A 17,456-nucleotide genomic window follows, 5' to 3' on the forward strand; every position below is an offset into this window, starting at 1 on the left:
CTGTCCAGAACGCTGGTCACCTGGTTATTCAAAGTTTATGTTGAACATATCATGTCCAAATCTCAGAAAATTCCACACTGCACTTCCTAGGGCCCTTAAAACATGCCAAGCATGAAGCCGATAGGTTATAACATTCTCAAGGTATTGGATTCACACGCAGACAGACAAAGATTTCTGGAATTATAAGACAAATAATTGCTTTCTATTGTCTTCCTTACTGGATGATAACTACAGATGATTATATGTAACTCTGCAGCCCAGATACAGCGTACAACAAGACAAAACATCTTCCAATTCATCTTTGAATGTAGCAGCATTACATTGGAGGACGAATTATTTTGACCTGCTGGTGATGCAGAAGGAAAGGTCACGAGATCACCACACTCAGTACAGCCTCAGCCTCAGAGGACTGTCAAGGTCAGAACAATATTTAAATGCAATTCTTAAATGTGGTTAAGAATTGCAGCCAAGTTTTCTTGGAATGTCCCATCTGAGGCCAAATAGGTGTAGGATGCATCAGTACCACTTTATCAGGCAGCTATGTGATAATGTCACAGACTGTTGTGTTGTTTGCAGAGTGCATGGGAACTCTCAGCAGTCTCAATTCTAGTCCAGTTCAGGATAAGCAAATAGATAACAGCGTAAAGTAGAGCTCATATTAAAACACAAACTCACATTAAAAGGTACAAGGAAATGAAAAGAAATATTTACCAAAGTATCACCACAAAAAAACGAAAAGCGATAGGAGTCTATTTAAGTAAGTCACAAAATATTTTAGCATATCTGTCTGTGTGTGAGTAGAGAGAAAAAGTTGAGAAGACAAAACTAATGTGCCAAGTAACCAAAGGGAATTCCACAAAGATATAAACAGCTGTGTGCCCTTGAGTTACACTGCGCTCATGAACTCATTTTTCTGTTCATTTAAACTGAAGTGTTAATGTGTCTCGAGGAAGAAAAAAAAATTATTGGCTTGTTTAAATGCAGGTGAGTAATGTTTCCGTCCAATAAAACCAGACTTTAGGTGCTGTAATTTATCTCTGTTTGAAAAAAATAATAAGAAGAACTGTACTTGACATGAGAGGTGCTGGGTTTTTCTTCTCTTACAAACCAACTCTGCCTGAGCTCAGAATGATTTTACAGTGTGGTATTTAGATTGAGGCTTTGTAGAACCTAAAGGACCCTAGTAAACATGACTATACACATTAAGACAGAAGCTATACATGCAGTAAAGGGTTAACTTAGTTATTAGTTGATTGTCATAAAGTAGTAAAATAGTAATACCGCATTTAAAAATGTTTTGAAACCAAGACATTGTCTCTATTATCTTTGCACTTTTTCCTGGCATTTTACAGGCCAAACTGTGGATTGATTATTTTAAATGTTGGCAGATTCCTCACTGATGACAGTAGCTGCAGCTGTAGCTGAATCTCATTAATATGTAGCTATAGGCCTGTTAGGACCAAGTAATTAACACTGATCAATGCTCGCCTCATTATGAAAACAATGAGCAAAGCTGACACTGAATTCTCTAGAAGCGAGGGGAAAATTGATTGGAACAAATGACGTTTCTCTCGCGCTAACAGACACATCAACCGTGTTGAATCCAAGGAAAAGTATAAAAAAAATTATCATAGCGAATATGATTGACAAACACATATTCTCCTTTGCACTGAAAACCTTGAGCATGATCACACGGACGTATCTAGTAAAAAAAAAATTAAAAAAATTGCAGAATTCAATGCTGGACACATCTTGAAATGATAGCTTCCTACAAATATATATTTTTTTAATTTCACCAGCAAAAAAGTTTTAAGTTCTTCTCTCATTTAAAAGTCAATCAGGGTCTTAGTAGCATATACATAGATCTCAGCCACAAAAAAAATTCACGATAAACTTTTTCAATATGTCATTTTGAGGAACAAAGAGGAGTTTAGTGCTGTAATAAGCTACTGGAGTGGACACTCAAAGACCTTCATACTGTAAGTCACATTAACTGAGTCTTTCAGTGCTTCTATATATAGTGCTTTTATATATTCCATTCCCACACTGCCGTTCACACAAGGGTTTTTGGGGGTTTACCGTCTCACCAATGACACTTTAACATGCAGACTGGAGAACTGGGGGATCGACCCACAGACCTTCTGGTGTTTGCCTCTGATTCTGATCTTGTAAGACATGTCCTCATGTTAATAACACAAAATGCAGCTTCATGGATCCGTTTACTGTTCCGACTGCTTAGAAAATTTGTCAAATCTGTGTCATGTAAGGAATTCAAATGAGAGGGCCACTGGTTCCGTGTGACAACACTGATATAGCTCTGCCCTATTGAACTCTTGTCTCTTTTTCGTTGAAAGCAAATAAAAGCGGGTGTCAAGGTCGAACCATCAGTGTGGTGTCCTAATAAATGCTATGCAAGATGCTTACACCAAGTATTGCTAGCTGAGCCTTACAGTAATCACTGTTGTTATTGTTGTTCTACTAGATGTGAGAATTACGGCTCAAATCATTCATTCTGAGACCTGCACAACAATTCTTTTTTTTTCTTGAATTGATTTGGTATATAATGTTAACTTGTTTTTTCATATCCACCTTTTGGCAGGAGTTGGATTGCTTGATGCTCAGGTCACCACAAAGTATTGCTGAGGGTTTGCTATGAATACCAACAACATCATTTTCTGTATAGACCAGCAGAGATGGTTGTTTTTCTTATTTTTATAGAACCACTATACTTGTGTCTGTTGTGTTGTAGTTGTCAAACCTCTCCCTCTGGTGTTTTACATACCAACCAGTAAACAGTAGGGATGCACCGATTTATCGGCCGAACATCGGTAGCGGCCGATATTCGCCTCGTTTACTGATATCGGCTTATCGGTAATAAACTTGACTTTCACCGATATCATTGGCCGATGTTCATATTTGTTGTAAAACCGCTGGGCACGTGCCGCGGCTGGGGGAGCAGTCGCTCCGTCGCCCTCTTCTCCGAGGCCAGAGGCTCAGTGTGCGGCACCGGGAGGTCCTAATCCGGTGGCGCCTAACGGCGTCGCTGGTGGGGGGGCTTTCTTTCTCTTGTACCGCGGGGCGGTGTCCATCGCCGGCGCGGAGGGGACCGGGTACGGCGATCGGCAGCGGCGACTCTGGACGCGTGTCGGGCCCTTCTCGCGGATCACCTCAGCTACGGCGACCGCTGGGGGAACCCTCCGGCTGGCGCCTAGCAGCTGACTGAGAACTGGTGCGGACCAGGGGAATCCGACTGTTTAATTAAAACAAGCATCGCAAAGGGCCACGGTGGGTGTTGACGCGATGTGATTTCTGCCCGACACTCAAAACAGGTAAATCTGAGGAGGGCTTGTTAAGTTATCTTGACTCACGCAGTGTAACTTGGCGTAAAAAGTATGAGCGTAGCGTCTGTTTAAGTACTTTATTCTCATGTGCACCGACTCTATTCATCAGTCTCATGCACAGGTAACAAGGGAACTGACAACATACGTCATACACACAGAAGCCGTAACACCTCTAATAAACGGGCTATACTGCTACCGTAAAAGAATGAGAAGAGCGTTCTCTATAATGATACTTTAACAGGGCTGTTTTAGACAGGGTAAAAGGGTGCTGTTTTAAATAATCCTTGTGGTATTTTGACCAAAATATGTTAGTCATTTCATTAAGATCCCAAGGAACCATTTCATCTTGCGGAAAAATGGTCATTATATGTCTCTGTTAAATAAAGTTTAGTTAAATCAAAGATTGTTTCATAAATCTGATTCAATTTGTGTCATTAAAAGATAAGAGTGATGAAGGGCTGAAAATGTTTTAAATACTGCTTTTTAAATAATGATTTAATTCTTTTTCTGGCACAAAAGGGTGAATGAATAACAACAAAAAGAAAATAAACAAATATCGGTATCGGTATCGGCTATCGGCCAGATTGTTATTTTAAATATCGGTATCGGTATCGGCCAAGAATTTCCATATCGGTGCATCCCTAGTAAACAGCTATTTGCTTTGGAAAGGTGAATCCAGAAAATAGTGACCAAGACACACACATATACCTGCTTACTTTCTCACTTGTTAAAACTGTCCTCTAAAAGTCCAAATTCAGAGTCGGTCACACAAAAAATAAAAAAACATACCAGGAGATTTAAGGCGCCGGACAATAAATAAAACAAAAATATCTGATGCAATGTTGCAGAGGACAGAAATATGACGGGGGAATCAAAGTACAGTGCAAATGAGAAATGTGTAATGGCTTCAGAGACAAAGAGAGATTGCCAGCATATTCATTTTCCCTCCCTCCATACAGTGCATTCATAACCTCCTGCTGCCACTCATGATGTAAGGCGGAGGCAATTAACCTCCTTCATCTGTCATACACCCGGGTGTGTGTGTGTGTGTGTGTGTGTGTGTGTGTGTGTGTGTGTGTGTGTGTGTGTGTGTGTGTGTGTGTGTGTGTGTGTGTGTGTGTGTGTGTGTGTGTTCAGGCCTGTGAAGCTCATATTAGCAGGAATTAATGTGAGCGTACCAGTTTGTGTGTATGCGAGTGTGTCTCTGATCAAAGATAAAATCCCACTGCCTTTCACCTCAGGGAGATGATGTCATACTCTGCAGAGCAAGAAGCGATTATGGCAAACAGCTGACTTTACTCAAGATAATAATAAAAGAGAAATCATGGTTTTCTTGCAGCTGCAGCATGACATCATGTGCCCGTTGTAATCAATGCAACTCGTAGACACACTCCTCCACGCTCCCCTTCCTTCAAACAGGTTTCTCTAGCAAGCACTGGTGAAAGGCAACAAAAGAATTGTAGATGTCATTTCTTTTTCTAATTAATTTTTTGGTCAATAAGTTAGAGAAGTCAGACAAACAATAGCATGCCTGCTCAGCAGTAGCTACTGTGTGAAAGAGTTTGATAACAATGGGGCTTTACACGCTGGGCTCCGAAAATTTAGCTGCAGGGCGTCAAGTATATTGACTGTCCTTATTTCCATTTTGTAGAGTGAGGTTCGTTGTTTTCATCACAGTAAACTGCCTTGGCGTTTGTGACAAGCATCCAACCAAAATGTTTTTGTAATAATATACATATCATGAATGGCAAATCCATGTACTCTGCATTACCACACTGATTGTTTGCCCAACAATTTCGGCTTTGAGGGATGGTCCCATAGACTTCTACTCTTAATACTGTTGCCTGGCAACAGAGCACAAGTTGGGCACGACGATAACATTTGAATGCCCTTTGGTTTTGCAACATGTGGACCGGTAGCTGTTTGTTAAGTTGAAGCCTGATACTTAAGCTATGGACGTCGTTGCTTGCTGGCACCATTTTCTTCTTTGAAAAACTGTTGGTCACCCAATCACAATGAATGAGGTTGGACCAGGAAGGATCCACCCATTAGAGCGGTTGTTTCTCAGGAATGGAACAACAATATTTGTTGGCCACATGTAAAGCAGCCTTCAAAATTGAGACATTTTATAAAATGGTTGGTTCATCCAACTTGCAAAGCAATGCAGTGTCTTTTGTTGTGAGTGAATATGCAATTCCAGTTATAGAATTAACCGTTATGTGACTAAAAACATATTCAAACCACTCTGGACACTCTACAAAACACATGTGTACATAGGAACTACTTTCTGTTAATTGTTCTGGGGATTAGCTGGAGTAGGTGGGACATTGTTTCTGGAGATGTTGCTGAGAATAGGTCAAATGGAAATTTTCATTGCTAGAAAATGTATTTCTCTTCCATTCAGAGGGGTTTTAACAGTTGACAAGGCCTGGGACTAAGCCCAGACCGTCTTGGGCTGAGGTCAGGGTGTGTGTGTGCACCCAAAGCGTGTGTTGAATGTTTTTTTAATGAGCCCTGAGAGCTCCTGTGTAACAAACGGAAATGTGCAGCCTGGAAAACCTCGGTTCAGTTTGACATGAATGAGGAATACCTGCTTGTGTGCTGGCTGTCTGCCTTTGTTTCATTGGTCTGTTAATAGTGTGTAGGCTTTTGGAAGCTTGTGTGACGTTTGTAAAATCGGCTGATGGATATTTTCTGCAGCTATTACCTTTTCATCATCATCCATATGGTGAATTTATCTCTGCCGAGGAGGTTTTGGTTTGTCTGTTGGTTAGCAGGATTATGTAAAACCTACTGGATGGATTGCCACAAAACTTGGTGTAAGGATGTGGTATGGGTCAGGTAAGAAGGCATTCAATTCTGGTCCGGATCAATCCCCCCCCCCCCCCCCCCCTTTCTTAAACATTGTGAGATGAGTAAAATTTTCATTGATTTCTCAGATAATCATTAATGGATCTTGATGAAAATTTGGCGCGTTAAGGGGACTAATATTCAGGGCTGTGTGCAATTTGATGCAGATCCATATGAAAATCCGGATCAACCGAATTAACATGTGGGTTCATAAGGAGACTGATACGGCTTTAGCAGAGGTTTGCGTTGTCTGTACACAAAGTTCTAAATGTATCCTTGTATATACAAAAGACAAAACTTTTTATTAAAATTTATCTTTAGTTAAGAGTTCACGGTGGCCAAAAGCTAAAACTGAGAGATGAAGGCCTATTATTATTTAGTCAATTTGGTTCAACAATTTGGTTCTTCTCATTACACCCAGTATGAATGTGACAGCCGTGTGGGACACTCTGCAGCTGAGTAGGAGAACTGTGTCTGCTGCTTTGTTCCTTTTGCCTGGATGAGGGAGGAAGCAGCTGCTAACCTGTCCCCTGATCACCAGGCAGCTGCTTTTTTCAGTGTGTGGTTGGTGAAGACACCTAATGACCAAACAACATCCCAACTTCTGGACTGGCTGTAGCACTTCATCTGCGTTCTGATTTAATCGGTGTTTGAAACTATAGAGGTTTATTTTACATTCAACTTGTAAATCAGACAGTGGAGAGAGAATAGATTTTTAGTTGGCTTTTTACCTGTGTGGAGTTTGCATGTGAGTTTGTGGGTTTTACTCTGACTTCCTCCCGCAGACCAAAGACATGCAGATTGGGCTGAGGCTAAACAGGAGGTTCTAATTTTACCGTAGCTGAGAATCTAAAAGGGAATGGCTGTTTTCTCTTCATTTCACCCCATACATTGGCAACCTGTCCTTGGTTCCAGCTCCCTCTGTGACCCCCAAGATATAAGCCGTGTAAATAATGGATGGAAGTTTAAAGCTTATAAGCTTAAAGATATAAGCTGTGTTTGAATTCACTCACTTTTCCACTCATTCATTGCTCCCTATAAAAAAAGACAATCAGTAGTTTAAACGAGCAGTAAATAGTGATTTCAGACACTTAATCTTAACTTAATTTGTGTAATTACAATCACAGTTATAATTATAATCAACCAAACATCTGGGAATCTTTAAAATACCCTTAATCCATTTGGTCTGTTACCAGAAACTCCAAGCAACGGATACTACTGTTTATCTTATAGGCTTTTCCTCCAACAGGCGTTTCAACTTGTCATAGTCAGGAGGACACAGCGGTTACTGATAACATCAAGGATGAGTCCTAATGTTGCCAGAGATTATGTTTTCCAGCCAAAATGTCAGAATACTCCAACAGCAGATATTACAGAAGGACAAAGGTACCATAAGTCAATACGTGGTTCTCAGGGGACACTGGTGAGGAATTTGTCTTACCTTTTGGGGTATGATGGAATCTATGCATATTAGGATCATAGAGAATTAGGCAAAAGGTATCTGGGGTCCCTATGTTGAACCAAATCAACTCCTGATGCCAAACTACTTCATTCCATTCTTCAAATTATTATTTTACTGTCAAACTTATCAACAAAGTCCATACTCTGCATACCCCTAATTAAGAATTAAGTAATTATGCTGGAGTGCTAACCTCCACCACTACCATAAACACACATTTAGACATTCTAGCCTTCAACCACACCACAAAAAATGAAGAAGATTTTAGCAGACAAATTGTGGCATGGAGTCTTTTTCTGGGGCTTACAGCTATGGTTTCATTGCAGTCTCCTGTTCATAGACGATTCAAGAATTTTAGGGGTTTCTCTCAAAGAATCCTCATTGCTGGTGACTTGTGTAATCAGTTCCCGAGGGCCCCCTCTCAGATCGGGGCCCCAGGCACTCTCCTGCATTGTCTCCCCTGTTGCAAAGCCCCTTATGCATTTTTTCAATGGCAATATATCTATTACATATTTTACCTACAGCATACCTTTAGCTCAAAGCCTGGGCACAGGCTTTGAGCTAGATTTAATTTTTAACCAAAATTAAATCATTCAAATGTTAAATCTTGTGTTGGTAAAATATATTTGTAGAAATAGAAAACAAGTAATTTCGAAGGAGTTGTGGTTATTTATTAGACATATTTACAGTCCTTATTAAGTTTCAAGCTTCACTCAATCATAAATACGAAATGGCTCTCTGATTAAACTTAATGGTGAACTAAATTTATGGAGGCTCTCCAGAGAATCGGGTCCAGACTTTCTCCCCAGTTTATCTTTCACACATGCACAACACAGCTGGAGATTCTCTGCTCAGCAGCGTTCACGACAGCAACAAATTCTCCACAGGATTCAGGTGTGGGATGGTGCAGCAGGCGGCCTCAGGAGGTTCTTACTCAGACATTTGCATTCACACATACTCGTTGTACGGAGAAACTGTGGAGTTCAGTGCATGTAAACGCAGCTATACAGAGATAACATTGACTTTATAGTCTATGTAGTTGTGAAGAAAACAAGCTTTTTTGCTGAAATTGTGTTCCCTTTGAAAAACAATGTCATTAGATCATTTTTGCAGTAATTCACTTCTAACGCTGTTGGGGAAAAAACACAGCAACATTAGCTGACTCACAAATGTGAAAATCAAGGTCAGTTGGAAATATAACGTGTCACACTGAATGTTAAGGTTATCGGAAAAAAACAAGCACTCCGTCTTTGCCCTCATGAGCAGGAGAAAAGATGAGAGGGAGAGAAGACACTTTTGCTGACATGACGGTTCCGGCTAATTATGAAGCCAGAAGCTAGTCCTTTAGAAACTCCCCCTGATCACAAAACAGACACTGCTGCCTTTACAGTCCACACAGACACAGTCTAAAGGGCCGACAAGAGCTGGGGCTGATTTGTTGATGGGGCTTAAATGCACACGCGCGCGGACACTTGCACAAACACATGTACACACACACAAGAACAAATTCATACCAACCCGCGAAGACAGATAACAGAAGCTGTGATTACACAGTCGCTGTTCAGCCAAGGGTGAACAACACTGCACTAAAAAGAGAACGCCTTCTTCCAAACACACACACACATATGAGGATGGGATGGGATGTTATACCACTGCCACGGCTGCAATTACAACACAGGCGAGGGGGGGCGGGTAGATAAGTGCAGATATGACTTGGGGTGGACACTCAACACATAATTATATGAGAACATAGATCAGGACATAGACACTATTCAGGATGAAGGTCAACAAGAATTATGAGATGTTTTGTCGATCCTCAAGGTTATTAGCACAGCGTGTGTGTGTGTGTGTGTGTGTGTGTGTGTGTGTGTGTGTGTGTGTGTGTGTGTGTGTGTGTGTGTGTGTGTGTGTGTGTGTGTGTGTGTGTGTGTGTGTAAAACCACTCAAGAAATCAGTGTTTTCTAGCAAACTGCAGCGATTGGCCTCTTACCTCATTTGTCCTTCTCTTCAAAGGCTCTGAGACGGCCTGTGTGTGTGTGTGTGTTTGTGTGTTTGTCTCATGAATAGCAAAACAGCAGGCAAGAAATAAGTCACTTCATTTTCTGGTTTGGCTGGTCACTCTATGTTGGATTCAGGTGAGGATTTAAAGAACAGGAGGGAAATGTGGTGGAATTTTGTGTTTCGGGTGCGTCTCTTAAATTTGTTGTACCTCGTTATTCATAAGCTGCAGCAGCACAGCGTCGACGCGGAGTGATAAATAAAAGGTTATGTTGTGAAATTTGATAACATTTGACATTTGCGTCGCTCCTGTGTAAGATGCAGGGTTCTAATTAGCAGTTGTGTGTGTATATCCGTGTACTCTGTGTGTAGTGTCTGCCCTTTCGTCTGATTGTTTTATCATCATGACTTTGCCAGGTCTGAGTTGCTGAAGGTTTTTCCACCAACATATCGTGACCCATGAAAGAGCTGTTGGTATAATCATTTGGGATGAACACAGTTCTCAGTGTACTGGAGCTTCTTGAATCTGGTTTTAAAAATAACATGAGAAACATTCCATGTCTGTTTGAATCAGTACTAATGTCATAGCAAGATTGTTAAACTAGTTATGACACAGAGTGGAGGATAGTTAGCCTGAATTGCTTGCTAATGCTTACCAAAAAATCAAAGCTTTGTTTCCAAAACAGAAACTTTCCCCAGGAACCAGGGGCCTTTGCTGGAACTCTGGTCTAAATTAAGTTCCTTTTTTAAAATCCCAAAAGTCCCTGCCTGGGGAATGTAGAAGAAAACGTTGGGGTTGAGCCTGCAGATTTGAACGTGCCTGATTGGTTTAGTAATCCAGCATTTTATTAAGGCTGATCAATCTCTGCAACAGGTCTTAAGCACGATTTGAATCTTTTCCATGTTTACTGTTGCTGTAGTGTTGTATTTATATAATTTCATCATTGTTGTATGGTCTTTTGCATTACTGCCTCCTAGTGGACTGGAATGGAACAGTTTATTGTGGCAATCGGCTGTTCTCTTTCCTCATGTCCCATGGTCTTTGAGCCAGGGTGAAAACGCAGATGACCTACAGCCTGCAGGAACCTTTTAGTTACTAGAAAAAAAAACTCATGGGTCTAAAAATGTGAGGTACTTTTGATGCAAACTGAGCTTAGAATAGACCCTAACTGCATGATGGGTCCTGCAAAATTGTAAATTCTGTAAAAGGACATGGTTCTTAAATTATAAATAATATTCTATAAAAGGGATATATTTATCTTTGTATTCAGTATCAGGGTTTTGTTTTTCTTATACTGGTGGGTTCATCAGAGAGGCTGCAGAGGCTAATGTGCTGTTTGGCCTCCAGCTGCAGCATCCTACAAGTCACAGAATTTAGTTTAGGATTGTCACGCCTTTACGATCACTGTCTGGATAATTCAACAAAACTCTGAAACTGGAAGTTAAATTGTATAGGGTTGAGTAATTACAAATCACCTATTAACAAAAGCTCAAATATTCAATAGTATACACATGCAGTTTTTGTCACATCAGTCCACAAATGTTCCCCGTTGTTTATTATATTATTATTTTCTTTTCCCTAAGATCAGCTGTATTTTTGTCCAACCACTACCTCAGTGTCAACAAAGTGAACCAGGGGTCTTTGGGGTCCCTGTGGCTCCAGAGCCTTGGCGTGGCTGTGTGATTTGCTTGGTTGGTAATCCAGTCTTGGTGTTACTAATCACATTATTGATTGCTGTGTTGTCTTCAAGTTTTCCAGTGAGCCAGGGAATCAGTATGCACATTATCAGCCGCCTGAAACTGAAGCAGCTAAATTGAACTCAGCCATAGTTCATTTCATTATTTACCCCTGTGCTTTTCCTACTGTGGCATGTCAAAATGTCCTCCATGGAAAAAAAGTATTTTGTCTCAGTTGAGAACATGTGTCTGGCTTTGCGGAGTGCTGTGATCACGATATTGCAGTAACTGTCTATCTTGCTGCTCACGAAAACCTACTAAATATTTCAGTGTTGTTTGGCCTGGAGTTGTCTTTGAGCCGGTCTCTCTCCTTGCTTCCTATCTGCATTGCTCCTCTATCATTCCTTTTCCTTTGCATTGGTTTTCACCGCCTGTCTCCCTGCTGTCCTCTGCAGGTGTCCTGTGGAACCTGTCTTCATGCGATGCCCTGAAGATGCCCATCATCCAGGATGCCCTGGCCGTGCTGACCAACGCTGTGATCATCCCTCACTCGGGCTGGGACACCTCCCCGCATACACAGGAGGATCGCAAACTGCACCTCCACTCCTCCCAGGTCCTCCGCAACGCCACGGGCTGTCTCCGGTCAGTGTCACTGCCTGTTTCTGCCAAGTGCTTTATTTGTTATTATGCTTCTATGCCGGCAACAACTGTGACCTGAGGCATCGTGTTTTCAGATTGTCCATATTTGTGGCACTGAAAACATGATTCCTCCTGCCACAGCTGTATGTTCTACTCTTGTGAACATGATGTCCCTGAAACCCCTTGAGGAAATTTATTCAAATTTGGCACAAAAGTCCACTTGAACACAAAGCGGAACTGATTAGAATGTCGTGGCTAAAGGTCCAGATCACTGTGACCTCACAAATTAAGTTTTTTTGGCGATAACTCAAAGTTACATTTTTTAACATGACTCTGGACATATATTACAACTCGAGCGGTTGGCGGAGGCATACAACTACATAGAATAGGAATTTCAAATCACACATTTGCAAAATCACATACTATTATCTTGATATTCATTGTGCATCAACTGATGGCTTATCCTGTTGGAACTACTTCAGCAGAGACACACAGAGAAGTGACAGACTTAGCTGAATCTAAGATGACTCACAGTTTGGCATTGGAGCTGCAGTGGCTTTTCATTTTGTCACTTGAGACGTGATGCTAGTCATACAGTGCAGTGTGGAAGTAGTAGACTATGACACATTTTTTGTGATTTGGCTCTGTGCTCCGGCAGATTGTATATGGGAAAACAAAACCAGTGGCTTCACAATTCAGGGCTGACCTCTGATGTTTCTAATTGCTTTATATATTATTAATAAAAATGTATGCATTGCTTTTATATTTAAATGTAACCCGAGATGGGGTCAGGGCTATGGGCCGATATATTATAGAGTGTGTGTTGTTTTTTTACCTTTAATATTAATTTTTATTCCATACTCTCACAATGTAACAACATGTTTTTAATGTCAGAGTCCTTTTATAACTCTGCTGCCAAAAGCTGTGTCCATTAGCATTATGTTTTTTCAGGTTGTCCATCGAATTGGATGAAATGATGAACACTTTTCTGACCACTTATCAGCCCCATAAATCAGGAACAGATGGGGGGGATTGGGACCATATTAGATTTTTCTGCCTCTTTGGGTTACCACAAAAAGCTATAAACCCAACATTGTCATATTAAACCCAACTTATTGTGGTGAAAATTTGAGCTATCTTCAAATCTAGTGTATTTCCTGAGGGAAATGTGTTTATTCTTCTAAATTCCCTACATTGTTCACTACCTTGTCTCAAACCTGATCTGTTAGGGCCAAATCAAAATGTTAAGGTTGTGCACCCTCGAACCAAATTAATAAGTTCAGAAACGTAAATGCAAGAACTGAAGGGAACAGAAGAATTGGATGATAATGTAAACCTTAATGACTCATATCACCTACTCGCAGTCATTTAATCTATTGTTAAAACAAAATTATTTATGATGGCAGCTTTAAATTTAACATCATATGACCTTTATCATACTCTAAATGTTATTCATCAGCAGAAACTAACCTACAGATTGTCTGTGGGCAGAGATTGATTGCATTTATATACAGTGCAGTGTACCAGGTCATTTATTTCCCTATCTACCAAGAGACCTTGTCCCTCCTTAGCTGAGACATTTAAATATGACTGTTATTAGCTTATTTGTGTTAGCTGATGGCTTCAATTGACTTTACACATTCCTACAAATTATGGTTATCAGTACAAGACAATAGGAAGCAGGGAAAGTGCAGGAAAGCTTGATTGTGGCAATGTCAGACTAACCTCGCAAACTAATACATCATCTTCCTCGTGTGTGTGTGTGTGTGTGTGTGTGTGTGTGTGTGTGCGTGTGCGTGATCCTCATAGCTCTCAATTCTATAAAATTGAATAACATCGCTTTGTGGCTCTGATACTAGTGTATAGAACCATTAGCTTTTGTAATTTTATTTTCAAATTGCTTTATAGTATTTCATCTGCAGGAATCCATCATAATTCTGTTTTGTTTTCTTGGCTTTTGCCTTAAAGGTGTACCGACCCAATTTGTTGTTCTTTTCAGATCCCCTCAACTCTCCACTGTGAACTCTCTCTATACAGTTCAATGGAGGTTACTCTGGCTGAAATGTATGAAAGTATCAAATCGTGTTGTTCCATCAATACATGTGTTCTTGTATGTCCAGAAATACAATGTAATAGGGCTCTGTCTACCTTAAAGGACACAGATGCAATGAAAATAACACATGTAAGTACTATAATTCTGAGGCTACAGCCAAACTAAAACATTTTTGCAGTTTAGCCCTGTATCAGAATCTCTGGTCATACTACTATAGAATGACAATTCATGCACACTGGTCATTCACAAGCTGGTATATACAGGACGCAGATTATCGGAAGAGGAACAGCAATAGTGAAAAGTAAGAGCAGGACTTTATTTGCTCAGACAGATGACGAGGTGGAACTGTCACTGAAAATAAGGGTTATCAATACTTGTAATATCTTTTCCATGTTGCGTTAAGGACGTGTCATTAAAGTTTACCGTTGCTACTGACTGGTTACATTAAAGCAAAGCGAAAAGCAACATTACTCATAATGAGAAGCTACTTAGGAAGATAGCTTTTCAGAGCCTTTAAAACAAGATATAACTCATCATTAGATATTTCTAAGCATGAAATTAGTATTGCTGCAATGATTTCCAAATGATAAAAATGCTGTGGTCTAGTCTGAGATCATTAATATTTCTAGCAGTCTGTGTACCAATAATTTTTTAGAATTTGTCTTTTTCTTTTTTTTCTTGATTTGCTATTGGTTCCACTCCATGAAAAAAAAACATCTTGTAGACAGAAAAATTACAACTTGGCCTGACACATCATCCGTCTGCATGTAGCGTTCACTTTTTAGATTTTATTATTCCTTATTCGTCCCTCGGACCTACTTGTTATAAATCAGTACAATGTATTTGCTTTGATGATGAGACATCATTGATTTTGTTATATGACATTTGGAATGAGAACAATGGTTGACATTTCCAAATATTTAATATTGCAGACATGGCAAAAGTGCAGCACAAGTTGAGTGGCGATAGAGCAGGACTGCATCTCTATCTGCAAGCTTGTGTGTGTGTGTGTCTGCGTGTGTGCGTGTGTGTGTGTCAGAATACATGTGTGGGCCATTAATCTCAGACACAATATGTATCCTCTCCCGCTCCCAGTGAAAATAACTTACACATATTGGCAGCAAGCACAGGTCATGGTGCTGTTATGTGATTCGGTTTGTTTGTTGTGTATTTGTTGCAGGTGATAGCTTTGTGTGGATCAGCTCCCTAAACTCGAAGGGCTAATTCATCTTTCTCACGCCTCGTTAGGGAATGCTGGAAGTCTGATTAAAGATTGAATATTTCATGGCGGGTTTGGTACACCGCCGGCCACCTGCTCTTCCTCACTCTCTCTCTCTCTCTCTTGCTCTCTCTCACTGTCTCCTCCTCGCTTTCTCATTTTCCCTCTTTTCCCTTTCATCACTCTCCTCTCCCTCGCTCCGTCTCATTCTTACCCCACCTCTCCTCTCTCTCAATCATATTATCCCTCCTTTATCATTTTTCTTCATCTGCCTTGCCCTGTCCCTGCCTCACTGTCTCTGACACGTTCACATTTTCTCCCTCGGTTTTCTCTCTGCTTGTTTCAAAGCGTGTGTGTGTGCATGTACTGTCATCCCTACTAACAGGAAGCCCTGGAACTGGTGCTGCTAGTCTACTGCACATTGATCATCAGTATTGAATTAGCATATTCAGCAGCGACTGGTGAAGAGCAGGTTAACCCAGCTAGTTATTGACTTTACTTTACTCCACCATTACTACCAGCAACATACACAATTTAAATGGTGTAAACATAACCATCTCGCCAAGACTCATCTTCCAGTTTGACTGAAACAGAAAGAAGAAAGCAGCACCCACACAATCAGCTCTTTATACAGTAAGACGATAGACGTAGTAGCCTTTATCTGATCCATTATCAGCTCATCTACTCAGTGATGAGTGAGTGGCAGAACATTTTAAACAAAGTTTGAGAATGAGCAGAACTGAATTCTCAATTGACCTGAGGCGGGTCCATCTTCATCAAGTGGTCTGTTGATAGATTAATAGAAAACACTTTATTGATTCCAATGGAGGAAGTTTTAATATTACAGCAGCCCAAGTACAGAACTAGAAGGGCACTTATAAACCAAATATACGCCAAGGACTGACGCCTTATCTCACCATGGTAAAGATTTGTCTGGTTCTGCTCCAAAATATGAATGGGCTCCTCCGAGTTTCATGCCCTACCCCCACGCAAACTTTAATGGAACTGGGATTGGTAGTTTTTGTATTATCCTGGTAAAAAAAATAATTAACAAATGCAGATTAAAATACATCTTCCTTGTCAGAGGTAGTGAATATAGGTAAAAAAAACTATAGAGAACAATCAAACAAGATAGAACAGCATAAGAACATTACAGAACACAAACATTCCAGTATAGCTTCTCTTAATTTCCAATTCTGTTCTTACATGTCATATAATACAAAATGTCATTTTGCTCCAAACTTAAAAATGTTATTCTCAGATACCGTCTCTTTGGGAAGCAGCTTTTTAGCTGAATCCATAAGTTTAATATCTGCAAAATAGTCTTAATTCATTTCCCTTGAAAAAGGTCTTACAAATGGTAAATGGTTTTGTATTTATATAGCCTTTTTCTATTCTTGATGACCACTCAAAGCTGTTTACAGTACAGTTTAACATTCACCCATTCACACACACATTCATACAGTGCATCTATTAGCAGCACTTTGTTGTTCTATGGGGGGGCAGTTCGGGTTCAGCCTCTTGCCCAAGGACAAGATGATTAGATGTTTTAGATTTCCGTTTTAAAGCAACTGGCGCCTAACAGATGAGCTTCCCACCATAGTCTGATGGCACTACAACTAGTTAGCCATGAGATCTAGTAAAACATAGCTAGCCTACTGAAGAAAGAAGAGGTGGATGAATGATAAGTGATGCTGGGTAGTGCAAAATAAGTCTTGTTCAGAGACTGGAGGAGGGTGGCAGAGAATAACCAGCCCCAGGTTCTTGGAGAAGGTTAATTCGACAATGGTGACAATTGTTGTCAAAGAGTAAATTCCTAGTCGTCTGCAAGTTGTTTTTGTCATTTCTCTAATGCTCTTTTTTATTTTGTCTAATAAGTGCTACAGCAATTCAACATCAGCGAACACTCATCCTCTTATTATCCATTAGGTCCTCTGATTGTGGACTGATTCTTTAAAATATCACAAATAAACTTATCAGAATTCAACCCGACAACACAATTCAAGCACTCATGTGGAGGCGTTTAGCAGAAACCTGCTCTTGATTAAAGAGGAGCCTCTTGCTGTTAACAAAAGACACTTTTTTTTTCATTGCACTTTTTCTCTCAGCAGCAGGGCACTATGAATTATATCAATTCTGTTCTGTTTGAAAACTCCCCTTGTAGACACATAACATTTCACCTGCTGTGAGATGTTTTTTCCTCTGTCATTATTTAGATTC

General features: G+C 40.3%; 1 protein-coding gene across 1 annotated transcript in view; it reads left to right on the plus strand.

Annotated features, from left to right (window-relative positions):
• ctnnd2b (catenin (cadherin-associated protein), delta 2b) overlaps positions 1 to 17,456 on the plus strand; it is a 133,057-nt gene that overhangs the window by 87,782 nt on the left and 27,819 nt on the right. The window contains exon 15 of the mRNA XM_053438701.1: positions 11,781 to 11,967. Within this exon, the coding sequence (XP_053294676.1) occupies positions 11,781 to 11,967 (187 nt within the window). The remainder of the gene's footprint in view (positions 1 to 11,780; positions 11,968 to 17,456) is intronic.

Source organism: Pleuronectes platessa, chromosome 13, assembly GCF_947347685.1.
Source record: "Pleuronectes platessa chromosome 13, fPlePla1.1, whole genome shotgun sequence".
Lineage (NCBI taxonomy): Eukaryota > Metazoa > Chordata > Actinopteri > Pleuronectiformes > Pleuronectidae > Pleuronectes > Pleuronectes platessa.